At 41.2% G+C, this 23,628-nt stretch overlaps 1 protein-coding gene across 4 annotated transcripts in view; it reads left to right on the top strand.

Moving 5' to 3' along the window:
- Nucleotides 1-23,091, top strand: part of TMTC4 (transmembrane O-mannosyltransferase targeting cadherins 4) — a 65,308-nt gene extending 42,217 nt beyond the window's left edge. For all 4 annotated transcript variants that reach the window (XM_053890764.1, XM_053890747.1, XM_053890838.1 and 1 more), the window contains exons 12-18: nt 7,400-7,479; nt 7,621-7,728; nt 7,865-8,006; nt 14,591-14,705; nt 16,189-16,301; nt 20,203-20,272; nt 21,751-23,091. In XM_053890764.1, coding sequence (XP_053746739.1) covers nt 7,400-7,479; nt 7,621-7,728; nt 7,865-8,006; nt 14,591-14,705; nt 16,189-16,301; nt 20,203-20,272; nt 21,751-21,899 — 777 coding nt within the window. In that variant the 3' untranslated portion in view covers nt 21,900-23,091. The remainder of the gene's footprint in view (nt 1-7,399; nt 7,480-7,620; nt 7,729-7,864; nt 8,007-14,590; nt 14,706-16,188; nt 16,302-20,202; nt 20,273-21,750) is intronic.
- Nucleotides 23,092-23,628: the final 537 nt, after the last annotated feature.

Raw genomic sequence — 23,628 nt, forward strand, 5'->3', positions numbered from 1 at the left:
GGCACCTGGGTGGCTCAGTCAGTTAAGTGTCTGACTTCAGCTCAGGTCATGATCTTGCCGTTCGTGAGTTCAAGCCCCACATCAGGCTCTGTTCTGACAGCTCGGAGCCTGGAGCCTGCTTCAGATTCTGTGTCTCCCTCTCTCTGTGCCCCTTCCCTGCTTGTGCTCTCTCTCTCTCTCCCTCCCTCTCTCTCTCTCAAAAATAAATGAGCATTAAAAAAATTAAAAAGAGAGAAATCAGTGATTTCAGGCAAAATTGTATGAATAAATCTCATGAACGGTTGCCATCCTATTGTGATCCTGAAGTGAGGAATAATGTAAAAGGTGCTCTTTGTCTTTTTCTTGGATTAAAAAAAGAAATCTTGTTCATCTTTATAGTTAAGAGACTTAGATAAAAGAATGCATTCCTTCAAGCTTTTATCCTTAATTTGATTTGCTGACCTATCCATTTATTTTATGCTACTAAAAATAAATTGCCTGTGATTTAATTTCATAAATGTTAATAGATCTGCTTTATTTTTGCTTTTCTGTTTGAACAGCAGTAATTATAGCTTCTATTTATAAAGTTCTTCCCCACAAGGAGCTCAGATTTCTTTGTAGAGGCTCTATAATTAATCTCCATTATCCTCCCTCTAAGGTTTTTAGAGAGAAAGGTTTTATTTTCTTTATTTTTCCAAATGGAAGAAACTGAGGCATAGAAGGATGGAACTGATGTTATCTAGATTAGTAATTTAGGGGGTAGATAGAGACCTGGTATGATGTGCCACCCAGGTTATGCCAGTAAGTCAGGGGGAGGGACGACCTAGGTGATGTTCAAGCCTATACGTCTGCCCTAGGATGTGATCTCATATGCTATAGGAAAGAAAGCACGAGGTGTGCACACACCACACATATGTAGTTTTCTTTTTTAAATTTAAGACACACATATAGGACCTCATCTTCAAAATGGACCCGATGGTGATCATCCTTTCTAAGAACATTTTTCAGGATTACCATTCAGTCTGAGCAAGATGGAGGTTTGGGGTTTTATTTTTGGTTTTTTGTTCGTTTGTTTGTTTTACTTTCCACTCTAAATTGCAGTGTAGAAAAATCGTCTTTACTTCCTTTTTTTTTTTTTTGAAAAAAGCTAGGCTGATTTCAGGGAAGAGACCTCATTTAAGAAGATACCAGTTTCCTTCAACTCTGTTGCAGGAAATACATCTTCTGTATTGGTTTCCACTTTATATTCACTGTATACGAAGTAAGTATTTGGCATCTGGCTCTGGATTAGGCCCAGAATTACAAACTGAGACTCAATCTTTTTCAAAAGATGGCAGTATCCACATAGGCAGTGCCAATGCCCGGTCTGCAGTTGAATTATCCACATTGCCTTGCATATGGTAGGCACTCAAAATTAGTGATTGAATTGAGCCTTGTGGAAATCAGATTTCTTTACCCTACAATGGATGAGATACCAAGTATTTAATTATATTTACAGTCATTTTTACTTGTTAAGGCTTAAAAGGATGTGCCACTTTGTATCAACTCTGAGATACAATTCTAAACTTTTTTAACCATGAAAAGGATCATCTGCCACAATGCGGTATTTCCTTAAGGATGAGCCAGGATGGGCTATAGGATTTTTATGTGTTTAAAACATTTTGGCATCGAATGTTAGCAGAAAACTTGAAACAAACTGGTTTCAGCCCTGGAAAGTCCCTTCCATTGTTGATTTACAGGTCATGGGGCTACAGTGGACATCTTCGTCTGTGGTTTCTGTGCTGGCTTTTTTTTTTTTTTTATGTTTTTATTTCATTTTTGAGAGAGAGAGGCAGAGTGCAAGTGGGGGAGAGGCAGAGAGAGAGGGAGACACAGAATCCGAAGCAGGCTTCAGGCTCTGAGCTGTCGGCACAGAGCCCGACGTGGGGCTCGAACTTACAAACTGTGAGATCATGATGTGAGTCAAAGTCGGACGCTTAACTGACTGAGCCACCCAGGTGCCCCTCTTTGCTGGCTTTTTGCCTCCATCTATGAATCATAAAAGCTAGAGGGAAAGTTCGAGAATAAACAGGCTTTTTCAGTCTCTTACATTGCGTGGAAACAAAAATAACTTATTCTTTAAACACTGTTTCAAGTGAACTGTTTAGGAGGGCTTCTTCGGGGGTTTGTTTTTGTTTTCCAGTGGGTTATCTGGAGACCTGTTTTCTCTTCAGATACTTCCCTCCATGTAACCAACCCATAGGATGAGGCTGGGCCGATGAGACTGTTCATATCAGTTCTTAATTATGGAAAGCTTGCCTTCTTGGGCTGGATCAGACTTTTAACCAGTTCTATGGAAATAACTGCAGTCTGCATTTCTGGAGCACTCCTTTTCTCTCTCCCCTGATCTGGGTGGCTCTCCCTGGCATTCTGGGTGTCTAACAGAACCCCATGTATACTGCAGAGGGCAGTTGAACTCTTTGTCTGAGCTTCTTATTGAGAAAACAGAATTTGCCCAGAACAAAGGAAAGCAGCAGGAGCTTAGGGGCGGAAGAGGCAGGAGTTGTGCTGAAGTCTGAGTAGAAGCTGAATTTGTATTCTGGGGACCACAAGCACATTGCTCACTGGTGGGTTCATGATACGATTCTTCTGTGCGGGGATGGGAGGAGAGGTAAGCACGTCCAGGCTGGGGCTGGGAGAGGCACAAAATGAAACCATTTAGAGCACACTTTATAAAGCACATGCTACTCCCGTAGCATTAGCTATAATTTGAAGATGTTAATACCAATGAATGGACAATAGTATGGCTCAGGAAGTCTAAATTACACCGTGTGCTGCACAATAATACATATTTCTGTCACCTGTGATTTCTCTGCTTGCGATTCCTTTTGTCAGACAGAATAAAAATAAACGTATAGACTTAAAAATTGGCAGTTAAAAAACAAATCTCTGATACATACGTGCTCAAAGAATGTCACACTGTTCCATACCCTTCCAGAAATATTGGTATTTTTGAAGACATGCTGTAACTGTAGGTTAAGATTGATAAGACAGGATATGGTTATATTTTCCAAAGGGTTTTTGAAGTGTTCCAATGTAATGCTACTTGAAATGTGTTCAAACCATTATTGTGTTTCATGATATATTAACTAGGGCCGCCATAACAAAGCACCACAGACCAGGGGCTTAAACAAGAGACATTTATTTTCTCGCGGTTCTGGAGACCAGAAGTCCAAGATCACGGTGTCCTCACATGGTCTCTCCTCTGTGCACGTACAGTTGTTGTGAACCCACAACCTTAGTGTCTCTCTCTGTCTTCAAATTTCCTCCTCCTACAAGGACTCCAGTCAGATGGGATTAAGGCCCCACCCCAACAGCCTCATTTTCACTTAATTTCCTCTTTAAAGGTCCCGTCTCCAAATATAGTCATATTCTGAGGTCCTGGGGGTCAGGACTTCAACAGATGAATTGGGGGTGGGGGGTAGAATTCAGCTGTTAACATGCAACAAGAAACATTATTTACATTATGAAAAAGAACAGATGGCATGAATGAGTGGGTCTAGAAATCACCTCAAGCAGTTGGCCCCGTCCTCACCCAGCACCCTCTTCGATGGGTGTGATATGGTGAGAAAAACACAGGTTTCGGAGCCTGGCTTCAAATCTAGCACCACATCCTCGGGTGAGATGCTTAATGATGCCGTAGCAACCCCTCAACCTGGCAGGGCTGCATGCAGAGAAGACACGCGTGCACAGTGCCAGCCCTGCACGGGCTCATGGCACCCTTCAGCACGTGCTGGCTGCCAGGACCCCTGTTACCATGAGCTGTTGAACGAACTTCTGTGGCATCATCTCCTCTGAGATTGCTATTGGCCTGTACATTGGAAGCCTCTAAAAGGAGCATCAGTAAATACTTCTGATAATAGTCCCGTGGGTCTGCCATTCTGCTGCCCTGCTGTCATTTTGGGTCCCGGCCCCTTTCCTTGTAACTTGTCCTGAGCCCACGTACAGTTGAGAAAATGCCCTGTGCCTTCAATTCAGCTGACTTGAGAATTTCTGGTAGCTTTGCAACTATGAGTCCAGTTTCTTCTGGTCTCCCTTACCACCCTCCTCAATCGTTACAAATGCTCTCCTGAGCCTCTCTACCTCTCTTGTTTTACCGTGAGACAAAATTCTCATAACAAAGTTAACCACTTTAGTTCTTACAAAAAAAATTAAAAATATAATTACCATATGATCCAGCAAATCCACTTCTGGGTAGATGCCCACAAGAATTGAAAGCGGGATCTCAAAGACATGTGTGAACATGCACGTTCATAGAAACACTGTTCACAGTAGCCAGAAGATGAAAGCAATCCAAGTGTCTGTCCATCGATAGACCAATAGATGAGCAAAATGTAGTGTATGCATGCAGTGGAATATTCCTCAGCCTTGAAAAGGAAGGAAATTCTGACACGTGCTACAATGTGGATGACCCTCGAGGGCATTATCTACGTGAAACGAGCCAGTCATGAAAAGACTGTACAATTATACTTCTGAAAGGGATCTAGAATGGTCAGACTCATAGAAACAGAAACTCAGAGAAACAGGATGGTGGCCGCCAGGGGCTGGGGGGAGGGAAAGACGGAGGATTACTGTGTAATGGGTATAGAGTTTCAGATATGCAAGATGAAGAGAGTTCTGGAGGTTGGTTGCACAACAGTGTGAATATACTCAACCTTACTGAACTATACACTTAAAAATGGTTAATCACTCAAAAGTAATTAAACATTGTCAACAATACTAAGATTAAAAACATTTTTAATGGTTAAGATGGTAATTTTTATGTTTAATTTACAATTAAAAACTAAAGAAAAGTCTCCCATGTGTTTTTCAGAATAAAATGATCAGTATTAAATCCCTTTTTAAATTACCCATTTTATTTATTTTTTAATATATACATATTTTGAGAGAGAGAGAAAGAGAGAGTGCACGAGTTGGGGGAGGGGCAAAGGGAGAGAGAGAATTCTCATGGAACTTTGTCTCACAATCGTGAGATCATGGCCTGAGTCAAAATCAAGAGTCTGACGCTTAACCGACTGAGCCACCCAGGTGCTTCTAAATTAACCATTTTAAAGTGCACAATTCAGTGACATTTAGAGCATTCACAGAGTGGTGGGACCAGCACCTGTCTCTAGTTGTGGAATATTTCATCACCTCATTCTCTTTCTGTTGCTGTATTATTCCCTGGTGATTTCTCCAGCTTGTAGTTTGATTAGAGAGGTGGAAACAAGAAGGTCTTATGGGATCTTTTTCTCCCCTGGCTGGCTTGCTCCATGTGATCACATGACCCATGGCTGTACCGCCTCTGTCTCTCTGCCACACTGGTGTCCCCAGCCTGCTCCTCTCCTGAGCTCAGGTGGCCATCTTGGTCTCTCTTCTTGGATTCTCCAAGGACTTCGAAATCAGCTTGATTCCTATCCCCCCCAAGCAAGCCTAGTCACCAGTCATATCTCCCTGCAAACCATCACATCCACTCAGTTCTGGAAGTTAGAAACCTCGAGTTCGTTCTTGACACGCTTCCTCACTCTTACCAATCCAGCAGCAATTTCTGTGCCTTTTGCTTCCATGGTATTCCTCAAATTCCTGTGCTTCTTCCACACCACCCTAGTACAATCTGCTGCCCTCCTTCCCCGGGACTGTCACCTCAGGCTCTCCCTGGACCCCTGACATCTGTCTCTTCCCCGCTCATGTGTTTCCCACAGTGTGACTAATTTGTTATAATATAGCCCTGATTGTGACCCTCTGCCACCCTCATATACCTGGCTGTTGTTATGGGTTGAATTGTGTCCCACAAAAGACATGTTCAAATTTTTACCCCTTGGTACCTGTGACTGGTGGCTCTGCAGATGTCACAAAGATGAAGTGGTAAAGGGTGGGCCCTTCATCCTGTGTGACTGGTATCCTTATAAAGACAGACACAGGCACACAGGGAGAAGTCCATGTGAAGATGGAGGCATAGATTGGAACCGCTCAGCTGTAGGCCAAGGAAACGCCAAGGCCTTGCCAGCAACCGTCAGAAGACAGGAGAGAAGCATGGAAGACTTCCTCCCTCAGAACCTCCAGTGGAAACCAACCTTGCTGCCCCTTACTCTTTGCCTCTAGAACTAGGAGGGAATAAACTTCTGTGGTCTTGGGCCGCCCTAGTTTGTGGTGTTTTACTCTGTCAGCCCTAGGAAGCTCATGTACTTACATGAGCTTTGTACTGGCCTATTATTACTTCTGGGCAGAGACTAAACCAGACCTGTCACAGCTCGGGATTCCCTGTGCAGCCTGCTCTCCCATGCCCTCCCTGGTCTCCCTTGCCCTCTGCACTCCAGCGACACTGGGCTTCTTGTAGTTGCTCAACTAAACACACTGGGCTTCCTCACAGCACTGGAGCCTGCCATTGCCTGCCCTGCCTGGCACACATACTGCAGGGGAGCCCCGTTACCTAGTGACCCCCTACAGATCTCCCAGATCTGCAGGGCCTTTCCCCAGGACACCCCTCCCCAGGCCCAGACCAGGCACCACCTTGGGGACCCACCTTCCTCCACAGCCCCAGGTACCTTCTAGTGACACACTTTCCAACAGGGTCATTTGACTCGCAGCCTGGGCTCCAGGACTCGGGTCTGACAGGTTTGCTCGTGACTGTATCTAACTGCCAGCAGCACCCGGGCTGTCAGCATCAGTCATTACCTGAAGGAATGAGAGAGGGAGAATTTCATTAGTATGAACTAGAATGTTTGCAATACTACAGTAGAAGGTATCCTGCAAGAAAGGGCTGAATTTCTTTTAGATACAGGGCCCTAGGAAGCCAGTCAGTTGAGTGTCTGACTTTGGCTGAGGTCATGATCTTGCACGTGGGTTCGAGCCCCACATTGGGCTCTCTGCTGACAGCTTGGAGCCTGGAGCCTGCTTCATATTCTCTGTCTCCGTCTCTCTCTCTCTCTCTCTCTCTCTCTCTCTCTCTCTGCCCCTTCCCTGCTCATGTTCTCTCTCTCTCAAAAATAAATAAACATAAAACATTTTTTTAAAATACAGAATTCTTGTTTCTCCCTCTCACAGCCACATATGGTTGGATTTTGCATCTCAGCCCCAACAGGGGATGTGTGGATGAGAAGAGGGGGACTGAGGGTTTAGCAATAAAACCAGTCCCACTTGGTAATTTTTGAGTTCTCCTTAGTTAAATATCCTTCTGTTGTACCTGAGTGATATCATCTGCTCATTGCCAGCCTGTCCTTTGAATCTTATCTTACAGCATGACCCTCGCCTGCCCTTTGTAAGATTTTAGCCAAAGTTCTTAAGGGGTGGGGTTTTTTTTGTGCCTTTACCTTTTGTTTTTGGTTCGAATCTGTGATAGGTACCCATGCTCTGAACAAAGAGGTCTATCAGCTGTTGGCCAAGTTTTTATCTGTATTTTCAGGTTCACTACAATGTTGGCAAAAACCTGGCCGATAAAGGCAATCAGACAGCTGCCATCAGATATTACCGGGAAGCTGTGAGGTACTGCAAGCTTGTCTCATTTATATACATGTCTAGGATTTACAAAGACCCCCGACTTTCAGATATCTTTGCCAATTCCTGACAGTTTAGTGAAGACTATCAAGCTTTAACAGACAGCTTGGTTTCTCTCTCTGCTTCCAGATTAAATCCCAAGTACGTTCATGCCATGAACAATCTTGGAAATATCTTAAAAGAAAGGAATGAGCTACAGGAAGCAGAAGAGCTGCTGTCTTTGGCTGTACAAATACAGTAAGCATTGTTTTCTACAATTATGCTGCATATAATTAAGTTGCATATAATTATGCAAAGTGATGAGCTCCTTCATTCTGGGGTCTTAGCCTTTCTTTTCCTTGTTCATCTTTAAAAAAAAAAAATTCTCTTCCAGGCCAGACTTTGCTGCCGCGTGGATGAATTTGGGCATAGTGCAGAACAGTCTGAAACGGTTCGAAGCCGCCGAGCAAAGCTACCGGACGGCGATCAAACACAGACGGAAGTACCCAGATTGCTACTACAACCTCGGACGTTTGGTAAGCGGGAGTTGGCTGTGGCTGCAGAAGAAAAGCTTGTGTTTTTTTTTCCCTTTTTATAATAAAATGACAGAAATAACCCCCATGCTAGCACCCTACATCTTATAAAGTTTTCTCACAGACGCTTATCACTGGAAGGTAGCTGTTGGATTTCCTTGTCTGTAACTTTCTAAGCTCTAATTAGAGAACAATTCAACTTGAATTACCCAAGTTTAAGTTATCTCAAAGGCAACAGGTTAAACCAAGGAATAAATTAGAATTTTTTAAATCCCTTGTGCCCTATAAAACAGTACTCCAAAGGTCACTTCCTGATAAACATCAGTTTTCCCTGTTTTTAAAACACGAATAAAAACGGAGATTAAAAAAACAAACCCATAATGTGGTTTCTGAGCTTCCGACTTCTCCTTCCTCCAAGGACAGCTCCCTGGGTCCCCAGGCATTTGTACTAACTGTTCTCCCCATAAAAGAGAGCTCGGGAGGATTTATTTGAAAGGGCTTTGAGATTGTCCAATGGAAATAGGAAAGAATGTGTTCCATAGAGACTTTCTTCTTTTAGTTACTGACTAAAGAGCTGATGACTCTTGATTTTCTTTTCTTATACTTTATTTCTTTATTCAAATAAATATTACAAGAGTAGCTAATACAAGAAGTTCAGTAATCTTAAAATCTGAAAACATGTATTGACAAATGATGGTGAAATAGATCAGTCATCACTTCTGAAAACCCTCCATGAGGATACACAGCTTCATCCTTAAAGCTCTGGATTTTCCTAATAAGGAAAAGAACTGTACACATAATGATGTGATTTGATGGAGGTAGAACTAACTTCACTGTGGTGATCATTTCATGATATACACCTGTATCAAATCATCATCTTGTGCACCTTAAATTTACATAGGTTAAATGCCAATTACATCTCTATAAGGCTGGGAGGAAAAAGACTTACCTACAAAGAGAAAAATTCTTTAAACAAGAAAGATTATATATTCTCCCTTCAGTTAAGCTTTTAATTGGGTTTCAAGAAACTACATATATTCATCATATATTCAGTTTGATTAAATGACACATTGAAGAGAAAATTTTTTGCTCATTTTAGCCAAACTGGAATGCATGTATAGTGATGTGACTTTTTTTTTTTTGAGAGAGGGAGAGGTGCAGAGAGGGGGTGGGGGGACAGAGGATCCAAAGCAGGTTCCACACTGACAGCAGAGAGCCCAACACAGGGCTTGAAGTCATGAACTGTGAGATTATGACCTGAGCCAAAGTCAGTTGCCGTGTATACTGGGGCACCTGTGTGACTCAGTCAGTTGAGCATCCAACTCTTGATTTCGGCTCAGGTCACGATCTCACAGTCATGGGATCAAGCCCCACGTCGGGCTCTGCACTGACAGTGTGGAGCCTGCTTAGGATTCTCTCTCTTTCTGCCCCTCCACTGCCCCCCACCCTGCTCTCTCAAAATAAATAAATTAAAAAAAATTTTTTTAATAAAAGAAGTTTATATATAATTTTCCAGATTTTATCCAACCTTGTGCACAGATAGGATTACATCAAAGTTGTTTTAAAGAGATGCCTATTTATCTTCACTTTAAGGGTCCTGAAGACTTGCTTTCATGGAGTCCTTGTGTTATCAAAACAAGTCAGTCCCAAAACTGGTTGAACATCCAAGTCTTTCCACCCATCCTGGATTTAGGGAATCAGAGGCCCCATAAAAGATCTGTATTTACAAAACAAACCAACAAAATTCCCTGGACATTTCAATACCCTGTTGTTGGCCCTGCATTTGGGAAGCAGATCTATCTGAGCTTTGAGCAGACAGACTGATCAGCTCAGAGCAGAAGAGACTATTTGGGGAGGACAACCTAGAAAACATGAGTTGCTTTAAGATTATTGAAAATCCAGTCTTCAGTTATTACCTTGATGGGAATATGTTTGGTCTAATCTGCTTTGTGTCTGGACTGGGTAGTCATGATTGTGCACATTGCAGAGGCAGAATTTTATGAACAGGGGAAACAAGGTGGCAGGAATGTGTGGCTAATGATGGTGACGTTCCACCTCTCCCACTGTGCACACGTCACTTCAAATTATGCATAGGTCACTTTAAATGGGCAGATACCGCTGGTGTTCTAAATTTTAAAGTGAAGTGGCTCCTGTGTTTATTTTTCAAAGAATAGAAGATGTGTTTCAGCTATGATGTATTCTAGGAAGCTTCCATTTCTATATACCCACTCTAGTGTGGAAAAGAGGAATTGTTTCCCCCTGGGCGTGGAGGAAAGTGACAGTAATGTGACTAAATCCGTGCAACAGCAAGATGTTTAAACAAGGAAAATTGATAGCAGGCAATTCCTGTTGTCCCACATAACTTTCTCCAGAGCCACTTGACCTCGGCCACATTTCTGTTTCCTTCTACATTTTAAAATTCTGATCTAGTTACATACATTGGTGTTGAAGCAGCTTTCTCTGTGAAGCCTGAAGATTCAAGGAGAGCTATTATTCTAATGAGAAGCTGTCAAAGAGGGATAAAAAAGTTTCCTCTATCCTCTTAAGTTCTTTCTTTGGGGCCCTGCAAACCAGACTGACTACAGATTAACAAGAGAAAAGAAACAGAGTATATTAACACATGCATCATGCATACACATAGGAAAAATTCAGTGATGAGTAACTCAAAGAGACAGTTAGAACTTGGGCTTATATAGCATCTTAACAAATATATTTGTAATTAAAATACATTTGTAGAGAAGTGACAAAAGAAAGGAAGATGTTTTAGACTTCCAAGGGTGGCAAACTATCAGAGGGTAAATGCATATAGAAACTAATGAAGGTTTGTGTGGGTCCTCCTTCGTGGCCATAGGGGGTTTATGGCAGTCCTTATGTCACTGTTTCTGCTTTGAGTCAGATAAGGGAAGCTTCTGGAAGGCTTCTTTCTGCATCTGTTGAATCTCAATTGTCGTTAGTGCAATAATCCTTATGTCAAAGTGGTATATTTGGGGAAGCACATTTTGATACCCTACATCGTTCTCTCTGAGGAGGATGGTGGGAAGACAGTAAAACTTCACCTATAATGATATAAGTAGAGACCAAAAAGTCAGGCACATACAAAGCAGGACGGATCCTTGCAAAGTTAATGAAGTGAGAATGGGGGATGGGAGCAAATTGGGTATTTTCTGAGTACTTGCACTGGGCAGTTATTACAGGGATTACTGTTTTTATTCACTGTGACTATTACACTAATACCTGCATGACATTGTGTTTGATATCCATATGAATTCTTCTTTCATTTTTTTCTTCAGCGTTGAAGGTAGCTTTTTAGATTATTGTTTGCAAACTGAGTGTATCTGCCTATAGTCTTCTAGGTTATACTTTCAAGCTCTAAAACTTAGCAGTCTTTTTCTTTCCCCTAGTAACTGCCTGTCACTGCAATTCCTTGGGGTTTGGAAAATAGAGAATTTATGCTAAATGAACCCTTTGTTGTTGTTTTTTTTTAATTTTTTTTTTAACGTTTATTTATTTTTGAGACAGAGAGAGACAGAGCATGAACAGGGGAGGGTCAGAGAGAGGGAGACACAGAATCCGAAACAGGCTCCAGGCTCTGAGCTGTCAGCACAGAGCCCGACGTGGGGCTCGAACTCACCGACCGCAAGATCATGACCTGAGCCGAAGTCGGCTGCCCAACCGACTGAGCCACCCAGGCGCCCCTAAATGAACCCTTTGTAAGAGTTATGTCCAAAGAAAGGAAAATAAAATATAAGGTTCGGGATTTTATCCATGTACACCAGTCCTTGGGATTCATTCCCACTTTCACATAGAAGATCATCTGTTGTATTAAGTGTGTTGAGACCTTGTGCCACTCTCTGTGTGTATTGTTTACTAATTATGCTACCATAAAATGACCTTCCTATGTTCCCTTCTGCCAACTGCTCTTGCTTATTTAAAGATTTTTGTCTCCATTGTTGTTTAATTATCCAGCTTTTGCCTGCTTGACAGCTTAAAAGCATTAAGAGCTTAATCTTTAACTGCTCAACCAACACATTTATATATTGGTGAATAAGATGAACTTAATAACAAAATTTCTTTTTAAAAATCCTCTTTAGTCACTCTTTAGTAATGACAGAAATGTGTTTTGATTTCTGCACCCATATAAGAAGGGAATATAATGTAGTTTTCTTGTGAAATAGAAAATTAGGAAAAGCTGGATTATTTGGGATATGTTACTATTAGAGAATTGCAGTAATAGTGACTGGAGGCATTACTACAGACAGTTCATTCTGCAAGAACTGATTGTATGTATCACTCAGGAGCCATTTAGGAAAACAGAAGCTATGCGATTTTATTTTATTTTATTTTATTTATTTTATTTATTTTTATTTTTTAGTAATCTCTACACCCAACATGGGCTCGAACTTACAACCTGAAGATCAGGAGTCACATGCTCTTCCTAAGCCAGCCAGGCACCCCTATGCTAAGTATTTTAAATAGAGAAGATTCAGTGCAGAGAATGGGTTAGACAACTGTTGGAAGGCTGGAAGATAGAAGTGGTTAGATGACATGAACTGTGAGAGTGTAAGGAAACCCTGTAGCATTGGGGTAACAAACAAGAGGAAGTGGTGCCACCAGAATAGAAGGGCTCAGAGAGGGGGCTACCATCTCAGGAGCTACCATAATCTCAAGAACTAAGATCATGAAGAAGGACCACTGCTTCCAGCCTGGAACCATGGAGGTGGGGGGCAGGGGGTAGGGAGTGGGAGGAATTGCCCCATCAGATGCACTGCCAAGGAACAGGAGCAACAATGGGAGAGTGGGGGAAAGGGCCCCTCTTCAAGCCATCTGATATCACCTGTGACTCCTGTTGGCAGAAGCCTAACAAGGGGCCAAGTGGCAAAGGACTCTGGGAAATGCATATTGCAGAGTATAGAAGGATGGGCATAGAGCATAGAGCTAAGAGGTAAATAATGTTCTCATTGCCTGTCTACTTTCTGGATGGTAGTTCTGGCTAAGTCACCATTTTCCTTGGCTTCCCTTAAAGTGTTGTTCACTTTGTATTGATAATCTAAGAAGGGTAAAGGTTGAGACAAAATAAAAGTAAATTTTGCCTGATTCAGTTGGTTGTTATTCTTCAGTAAATAGTAATAATAATAAGAAATAATAACCTATGTGAAGAATTTTGGTGTTGTGTTAATGAAGTTATGTTGGTTTGCCTGTGTGTTAGAAAGAATGTCATCACAGATTTTGCCCAATTAACTCAAATGAATGTCACTTGCTAGAGAGAATTGACCGAGAAATCAGTGGAAACCCAGATACAGGCAATTAAATGTTGATATAATTAGCACCCTAAGTTATTTTACTTTTTGAACTTTTCACATCATTTCCTTATTTAAGGGTGAAATATTGTGACCTGAGTTTCTGAGCCTCCTGAGAAATCTGACAACATCTTTAGCAAATGGATATTTGTAAGGTTTCCATAATTAAAACTTTCTTTTTCTTGCATCATATGTCACCTGTTTACCATGTGGGTCATGAGAAAATAAAAACGTTTCTGTCCTTTAATGAAAAGACAGACTTGCCAGTAAGGAAGGAAATTGCCTTGACCTTGGATAAATTGTTACCGTGTGTAGTTTTTGTAGAGTGAAAGGAAGTTCATTCAAATAAGACATGGGCATTTGAACGGAGTTAAGGCAAGAGGTTCACCTGCTAAAAAATCCATCATTTTCTGCCTCGGAATGCTTTTATTAACTATGCAGATTGAGACCCAGGCTTTCTGTGCTGTTGTCAGTGTTAAACAACAGGCCCTCTCAAAAGAAAGCAACAGATCATTCTCTCCTTCCAAAAGGAGGCAAACAGGCTTCAAATTGCCAAGATGGGGGTGCCTGGCTGGCTCCATCAGTTAAGAGCGTGTGACTCTTGATGTCTGGGTTGTTGGTTCAAGCCCCACGTTGGATATAGAGATTACATAAAAATAACATCTTAAAAAAATTGCCAAGGTGTTTCACATTGCCGCTTAAGATTTTTCCAAGGAGTTTACTGAGTATGTCTAACACACTCATCGTTTTCTGTGTAGCTTAGATGTAGGCAGAAACCGCCTACTAGAACATTCTTCACATGGCGAATTCGTCATATGTAGCTGTTAATCACATGAAATATTTATTTACCCCTTTAAATGATACCTTATCAAAGATAGACTATGTGAAGTCTTTCTGTAAAAAGAATAATGATTCGGTTTTTAATTTTTGTCTCTCTAGTAGTCTCAAATATGATTTGACACCTGGGATCACTAAATTATGAATTATAGTTAAGAGGTTGTAGGCTTGGGAACTAGACTACCTGGTTCTCATCCCCACTCTGCCATTTCTAGATGTGTAACTTTGGGCAAATTACTTAATTTTTCTGTACCTCTGTTGTTTCATCTGTAAAATGGGGATAGTTATGTACTTCAATGAGGTATTTTGAGATTCAGCGAGTTAATACGAAAAATTAGAAGTTCTGTAATTATAAGTTAGGCTTGGTAGGGGTTTGGTTTTGGGTTTGGTTATGTCCTAGAGGAAGCAAGAACATTGGAATACTGATTTTTGGGGGCCATGCTTTGTTTCCAGTACGCAGATCTGAATCGTCATGTCGATGCGTTGAATGCGTGGAGAAACGCCACTGTGCTGAAACCAGAGCACAGTTTGGCCTGGAACAACATGATCATACTCCTTGACAATACAGGTACGGAAAGGTGAATTAAATACATTGGAGGAAATGGAGCCATGATGCGGTGCCATTGAATACTTAGGAAACAGATTAGCGTGCTTTTTCTTTCTCTAGTGTGTATTAGTTTTAAAAAAATAATATGGGGTAGTACAAAAATGTCTGTTCTTCTAGAAGACAGAGTTTCCTTTGACCTATTGAAACAGGTATGTGTGGAAAAATGACACTTTACTTGGAATTAGTGCTGAGCCAGGGGTGAAGATGGGTGCTAAGATCTCGTTTCGTCTGAAGTGTGTTATCTAGCATTGCCCGTCCCCATGCTAGAGGCACCAAAAGAGCAAAAATGGCTTCTGGGTTTACGACCTGTGAAGACCATGCTCTAAAGTTCATGGACTGTTGTCAAAGGAGATGCCCTCAAACCTACAGTCAGAGTCATGGGTTCTTCTTTTAGATAGGATGCTAACAGACTTGATGATGTGGTTCCTCAGCCCAGATCTTAGCTCAGTCAACCAGGAGTTACCCTGCTCCCCTACTTTTGAAAATCCAAGCAGCCCATAAGAAATGATAGTTTTAATTTGGCAGAATTTCAAGCTGGTGAGCCATCTAAGCAGTGCTTCTAATGAAAATACAAAATGTATACTTCGATATGATAAATACTCAGTTATTAAAGTGTTACTGTGGATACTCTTATGGTGCAGACTTGTTTTCTCCGATGTGGGTATAACTGGTATCTGGGAAAAAATTAAAACTAGGTTTTATATGCTTTTAAAGAATTTAATCAAAAGCTGTTTGTATATTATTTTAGAATTGCACTAGACTGCAGTATCTTTGCAATTTATGGGGTTGTGTGTGTGTGTGTGTGTGTGTGTGTGTGTGTGTGTGTGGTGAGTATGTATACGTGTGTTGTGCTATGTGTATGTGTGTTATCTGTGTATATGTGTATATGTGTGTGATGTGTGTGTTGTATGTTTGTATATGTGTGTGATGTGTGTGTGTTATCTATAGACATGTGTGTTATGTGTTGTGTGTGTATATGTATATGTGTATGTTGTGCTGTGTATATGTATGTAATGTGTGTGTATTGTGTGTATGTATATGTGTGTTGTGCTGTGTGTATGTGTGTTATCTGTGCATATGTGTTACATGTTGTGTATGTGTGTGTTGTGCTGTATGTGTGTTATGTGTTGTGTGTATGTATATGTTGTGTGTATGTATATGTGTGTGCTGTGCTGTATGTATGTGTCATCTGTGTATATGTGTGTTATGTGCCATGTGTGTATGTGTCTGTGTTGTGTGTATGTGTGTGTGTGCTGTGTATACGTATGTGTTATCTGTGTGTATATGTGTTCTGTGTTGTGTGTATGTGTGTGGTGTTTGTGTGTTGTGTGTATATTGCATGTGTATATGTGTGTTATGCATTCTTCATTGATTTTCTTAAGTCATGCAGTACAATGTTAACATGTTTGTTTGTTTTTTTAATTTTCCTATGTTTTCCTTGCAGGTAATTTAGCCCAAGCTGAAGCAGTTGGAAGAGAGGCGCTGGAATTAATACCTAATGATCACTCTCTGATGTTCTCGTTGGCAAATGTGCTGGGGAAGTCCCAGAAATACAAGGTGTGTAAACTGCAGGCCGTGATTTCTTGCAATTAATGCCAGCATCTGACAGAAGCCATAAATGTTACTTCTGCCCAGTTAAATTCAGAAGTAGGCAAAAACAGTGGGGGCAGTGTACCAGTGTGGCTTGGTCAAAAAGATGGATTTGCCCAAAAGATGGATTTGCACAGTCAGACTTTGTGTCCTTTCTCATCAGAATTCATCACCATTGCTCAAATGTGGGGTGGGGAGGAGAAGCCCAGAGAGGAGGCAGTGATGCCCCAGCCCCAACCCTGGCACGAAGTTGTTTGATTTTGTCCCTCGCAGGCAGGTGGGAGCTCTGATTTGTTGGTGCGGTCTTCTGCACAAAAAAATTCCAGCCCATGGGGAATGCAGGACTGGTTCTTGCCCATTTAGAGTTTTTCCTCATCTAGAGTTAAGCTGTAGGTCATCTGGAAGGCCCTGGACGTGTCTGACCAGTGGAACCAAAAGATACTAGATCCAGGCTCCCAGGACTGGCCAGGAGTGACAACTGTGAATCAGAAGGCGCACGGCGCCCTGTGGCCTGAAGGGGACTCTGTGTTCCTAACATCAGTGATCTCAGACTTCAAGTGTGCGGCTGAGAACCAGTGAGGGAGTGTATTAGATACAAATGCGCAGATTCCTCCCCACAGGATGCTGTCTCAGTCGACAGGGTGGAGTCAGGGACTGTGCACTTGCAGCTAGCATCCTGGGTTTCTAACACAGATGCTACAGAAAACACACTTTCAGATGCAGTGCCTTCATCCTCTGTGGCAGCAATTTTTTCTTTCAGAATCAGGAGCTGTATCGAATGTTGATCACACCGGGCCTAAAGGAAGTGATTCATTCATGTGTGTTCCATGTTACTTAACTTCTCCTCTGCTTATCACATACCATTATCGGCATAGTTTTCCAAAACAACAGTAAGATAGTCCATGCATGTCTCATTTTTAAATATCAGGGAGTTTGATAGCTCCGGTTAATATTTTGATGTTTCTAGATTTTGCTCCAGAGATGACTTTTTGAGGGGGTTAATTTTTATTTTTTATGGACTTACCTGTATAGAGCCAGGGAAAGAAGGCAAGTTTTGTGGTTTTCCCTTCTACCGACCTCTCCAGGCATCCCCGTCAGCCTGGGACGGGTCGGGAGTGTCCAGTGACCAGCTACAGCAAGTCATTTTCAAGATGCAGCCTATGTAACCATTGTATTGATTTTTCTATCACCCCACAGCCTATAAACTAGAACTCTATTAAGGTGACAGAACCCACAGTCCATTTGGCTTCCAGTTCATATCATTTTTTTTTCCAGATAAAGTAGAAAATACTCCGTAGAGCAGAATGGAGAAATGGGTTTCCTATTTCTCTACACATTTTGCATCCTAATTGTGTAGGCCAGAGTGCTGAGCCTAAGATGAGGAAACAGAAGATGAAATCCGAAATAAGAATCTTGCAACAGTTCTGCCAAAAGGAGGGACGTGATGTTACTCCCTGAGCTGTGGTGTCAGCCACCGGGTGCTTGCTTCATATATTGTTTTAAGTTCAGGATTTGGAATTTGGATTTTCCTCTCACAATGCTGCAGAAGTGACCCCCATTGCTATTGGTCAGCTACTTCTAGCCCGTCCTTGAAGGGCACTGGGTGGGGACTCTCTGCAGAGGTGGCAAGGTGGTGGGGACTTAGGGATGGAGAGTCAGGACAGGTGTCTGCTGTCTATATAACTCACTTCGCCTAAGCCTTTGCTGTTCTGTATTATCATTAACTTGACAAATCTCATTAGTGAGCCTGGAGACTTCGTGAGGGCAGAGCCCCAAGTCCCATTTTTACAACTCCTCTGCTATCCAGCGTGCTAATGGGCATTTATTAAGTGCCCGGTTACAGCTGTGAAATGGCTGAATGCTTCCCACCTTTGGCCGTGAAACATTCAGGCTTCCAGATTCCCTCTTAAGACATTGATGTGCACAGTGATCTGTATCTGTGCACAATGCCTTGTGCCCCTGTGATTATGGGGCAGATTGTCATCTGAACAACCCTGTTACCTAACAGCAGCCCCTGAAGCATCCTTTCATGGCCACCCCACTGTTACATAACCGAGATGGAAGCATAGAACCTCTCTTTCCTCCTGATGCCCCTTCTGTCAGTGTGCCATTTTTAAACTCGGGAACTTTGACTTATTTTTTCCTCCCCCATTACCTCACTCAGCCTCCTCACACCCCCACTTCAGGCTCTGCCTTGCCAAGAGCGGCAGCCCCCCAAGACGGTACAAGCCCTGCTCCCCTCTCTACACATGCCATCCTGAACACCACCGTGTCCTCCAAACCTGACTCTGACTCCACGTCCTCCTGAATGGTGTCCACACTCATGGGCATTTCAAAAATCCCTTAAACGAATCCAGAGTCCCCCGAGAACTCCTAACTTGCTTTTTCTCTCTCCATCAGTTGTCTCTAATTAACTCTGCTTCCTTTGCAAGTAGAGAAGCATTTTAAAGTAGATTTACTGGACTTCCTATTTCTCAGATTTTAGATTAAATGGTAATATTTGAAAGTCATCAGAAAGCATAGGTACTTAGAAACCACTCCAAATCTATGCAATCCATTTGGTTTCTTTTTTACCAGCATACCTAATATGTCAGGAAAACCTTACACTTCCTTGAACGAGTTTCAGCGACCATAGCTTGGAATGTAGACATTGACTCTGAGCTCCTGAAGTGCTGTTTGCTGACATCTTGTAACAATGTCTTCATTCAGTCCTTTTTGGACAACATCTCCAAAATATAAAATTTTCTCTGCCAGCTCTCTCTAAAAAGGTTGTGGCTTCAGAGCTGTTTGCCCAAATGCCCAGCCTGTTTCTCAGGAGTACCATGGGCCATCACAGGGCAAGGAAATTGGTCCTTCTACACTTTATAAAATGCACGATCCTAGATATTTTCCAGGAAGCCCACCTGGAAAATTCACAGAAGGTGCAGCTAGAAGGAGCAAACCTGTCCCCCATCCACCAACTTTAGTTGTTTAAGCTTACTGTTTGATACTCACTAAAGCATGTGTGGCCCTTCAGTAGCACAAATGCAGACGGGTATGAGTAGCTACTACCCCCGGCAGATGTCAGCAAAGAACAGTTCGGCATCTTTATCTCCCAGCATTATGGTAGAACGGGACCATCCAGGCAGCCATGGTCACATGATGATCAGGTAAAAAAACACTTGGCCATGCCTTTTTGCAGCCCGATTGGAAATGAGCACTATTTGGAGGAAATGCAAGTCTATACAAGAACCAGTTCACACACACCAGGGGCATTTGGTCATGGTCACATACAATCCTGCCACTGCTTACGTGACAGGTAGCTGTCTCTCCCTGCTTCTCCCTGCTTATTTTTTCCAGCTGAATGAGCCCCTTCTGGGTTGCTGAAGGGTTATGAGTCTTGGGGGGATTAAATCAGCCCCAGCTCCTACCTTGAGAATCCTAGAAATGAATTCATTGATGCTGAATGAAAATGACGCTTTTGTGGGTGTCCTCAACAGCCTAGCCCTTTCCTGGTCATTTGACTCTGGCTCATCCTCCATGCACCCTGAATCGAGCTACTTGCTTCAAGTTGCAAACTTCCAGCCACTTCTGGGAGGCAGGCGGCAAAGCTCATTAGCATATTCGTGCTCTCTGTGCAGCCACCATTGCTCTCCGTTGCCCATCTTCCCCTCACTATTGTTCTGTCCCCTTTGCTCTGTCACACACTTCCCTGATTGCCCTTCAGAACCTCTTAACAGGGTATGGCCCCGCTGGCCTTCCCAAATGTTTCTGGGAGAAGGATGCAGTGTCACAAAACAAGGACATTAAATGTTTAAAAACTGTACACAGCAAAACTATGTGTTGCTTTTGCATCATGCAATACCTTATTTTTTATATCATTCGTCAGGAATCCGAAGCTTTATTCCTCAAAGCAATTAAAGCTCATCCAAATTCTGCAAGTTACCATGGCAATTTGGGTAAGGAAAATTTTCAATTTGAATCATATCAAAAGTCCGCGTAAGTTTAAAGAAATGGGTGCATTTCTGTAATATCAATGTAGAGAAAGTAGTTTTTAACAAATCTAGCCTGCATTGGTCTTTATAATCTGGTTCTAAGATGTGGGGTTTTATTTATTTATTTATTTTGAGAGAGAGAGAGAGAGAGAGAGAGAGAGAGGGAGAGTGTGTGCAAGCAAAGAGGGAGGGACAGGATCCCAAGCATTCTTTGTGCTGTCAGCCCCATGTGGGGCTCAATCCCACAAACCATGAGATCATGATCTGAGTCGAGATCAAGAGTCAGATGCTTAACCGACTGAGCCACCCAGGTGCCCCTTTAAGATGTGTTTTTTTTTTAAAGAAATTATTACATTAAAAAGGTAGCGAAATAGTAGTCCTATGTATAAGTTATAACTGTATGACCAGACCAACACCCAAAATTCCCCACTCAGTTTATCCCCTTCTTATGATAAACTTCGAGTTTCTTTCTTTGTGTGAAAGATCATAGAATGTTAAACACAAAATTACTTTGGAAGTTTCTGGTCTCACTTACATATTTTCCTTTATTCCATAGAGGACCTTCCATTATAGCCTGGTCTCCACTGTGTTCTTATGTTCTCTTAGGTCTCTGCTAAAAGTGCATTTACAGGGGTGCCTGGGTGGCTCAGTCCTTTAAGTGTCTGACTTTGGCTCAGGTCATGATCTCACAGTTCATGGGTTCGAGCCACACATCAGGCTCTGTGCTGACAGCTCAGAGCCTGGAGCCTGCTTCAGATTCTGTGTCTCCCTCTCTCTCTGCCCCTTCCCCACTCACATTCTGTCTCTCTCTCTCTCTCTCTCAAAATGAAGAAAGATTTTTTTAAAAAAGGCTATAAAAAAAACAAAATTAAAGTGCATTTACAAATTACAATTTACATAAAACTATCATTTTATGGTCAGATCTTGATGTGAGTGCCCTTATTCCTAGCTAGCAACAAACAAGCTAGTATTTTGACAAAAGATGTAGGGGAATCGTTATTCAGATGCTGGACTTGGCGCACGGTCGGGGCCCTGAGACATACCAGAGCCCAGCCATATCCAGCCTGACTTCCTGGAATTTTCATGGCAACTTTGAGAACCTTGATGTAATCTTACTTTCCTTCTTTATGTAATAATGTTGCTGTAAGAAGATGGGTCATATCTAGTGATCTGCAGAACCCCAGGAGTAACGGGAGGTGGTTAAACAGACAATCACCAGGGAATGTGGTTATTAAATAAAGTTGGCAGCACAAACAATATTATTTGAAACAATGATTTTTGAAAACTGTGTGTGTGTGTGTGTGCATATATATATATATGTATATATATATATATATATATTTTTTTTTTTTTTTTTTTTTTTTTTTTTTGGCACAAGTGGTTGGGAATACTGTAAGGTATTCAGAAGCATTTCCAATGAAATCCCTCTCTTGCTATTTCAGCTGTGCTTTATCATCGTTGGGGACATCTAGACTTGGCCAAAAAACACTATGAAATCTCTCTGCAGCTTGACCCCACTGCATCAGGAACTAAGGAGAATTATAGTCTATTAAGAAGAAAGCTAGAACAAAAGCAAAAGAAAGACGTCTGATCCTTTTTCCTTCATTTGTTGTTTGTGTGCATGAGGCATATCATTAATATGATATGATTGTGTTTAACCATTTAAAAGTCTTACATGTTGTTTATTTGACTGGTTTTTTTTCTATGAAAACAAAGACACGCAAAAAGATTACAGCACCAGCAGTATACTCTTCTTGAATGCTCGATGTGGTTTTTGCATTGAAATTGTATTTTTTCAGACGACTCAAATGTAAATCCTAAAATTCCAAAAATGAAATCTTTTTTTAATTAAAAAGAAAAAAAGAGAAAAAAAAAATTAGGTGGAGCAGAATGTAAAATTAAACCTGCATATGGGGTGTGAGCCACGTTGTACAGAGACTAACACTATTAAATGTAAATTGTGAACAAGAAATCATAAATGGACTCCCACAGTTTATATAAATATCGAATATGTCTGTATATTAGAATTTTTATTTAATGACAAGAAAAAGTAAATTAAGATTTTTGTTTCTTTATCTTTTTTTAAAGATAGACTATGAATTTCCCTTGTAAGGAAATATATTTATTTGTATTTTTATGTTTTAAACAGGGCAAATAATTGAATGAAGAATGGAAATTTTAACATCTAGTATATTTATATACTTTCCCGTCATTGGAAGACACTCACTCCTGCAATCATTTTTGGATTCTCCGATTTGTGCAGCTTCATGACAAAGGAAATTATGTAGTATTCACATTCTATATAAGCTGTTGGTATTAATAGTAAATTCAAGCCATGCTTTAGGCAAAAGCAGGCAGTCAGCCTGATGTTTTTGTTTTTGTTATATCCAGTATTAAGAGGGTTACATATCTCTGTAAGTTGCTTTTTTAAGTTTTTAGCTATAAGGCAGTGTTCTGTTCGGCTTAATGGAACCACAGTCATTACTATATCCAGGAAATGCAAGAGGTAGATTTTGTCTTAAAAAGAGCCACATTTGGGGAATTTGTGGTATTTTTAAGAATTGAATTTTTTTCTATTTTATTTGATCAAGATAATCCTTTTTGCTTTATTCTTCTGTATATGATGTTGACCTAATGCTTTGTGCAACCTCTATAATATCTTATGCAGTAAAATTATTACACAGGCTGGTATAAAAATGTATTGCCTTCTTATTAGGTGATTTTCAAGTTTATGAACTTTGTGTCTTCCTTTCCCTTAAAATGAAATCCAAGTGACCAATTCATCCTTTTTCATATGTGGCTTCTCTTTGGTGTTAGAGACCATTTAATACAATTGTCCTCTATCCAAGTTTAGAGAATGGGATGAACAGATCCACAATGAGATGAATTTAATTCTCTACACTCACATTTTGGGGAGCAGATCTGCAATGAATTGTAATTTAGAAATTGTGACTTATGATGGTTGAGGTACATCAGGAAAGAAAGTACTGGTGTGTGACATACATCAGAAAAGGAAGTGCTGTGTTTCAAACATTTTTTAAATGGTCCCAAAATAACAGTAACAATTTATAGATCTCTTAGGGGCGGGAGCTGTCTTATTCTTATTTATGTTCCTACAGTGCTTAGCTCAACAGATAATAGATGCACTATATGCTTGTCGATCTTTGTTTTGAAAGCAAATTTCTTTCTTTATGACAGTACTTGCCTTTTGAGAGTAAAGAAAAATATTTCTTGTAAAAGCTCCTTCAGGAGTTTTTTTCCTACCAATACTAAAACTTTAGTGTCAAACCAAGACATGCACATCTGGGACCCCTGCCTAC

Source organism: Panthera pardus, unplaced genomic scaffold, assembly GCF_024362965.1.
Source record: "Panthera pardus isolate Hobbes unplaced genomic scaffold, ASM2436296v1 HiC_scaffold_1, whole genome shotgun sequence".
Classification (NCBI taxonomy): Eukaryota; Metazoa; Chordata; class Mammalia; order Carnivora; family Felidae; genus Panthera; species Panthera pardus.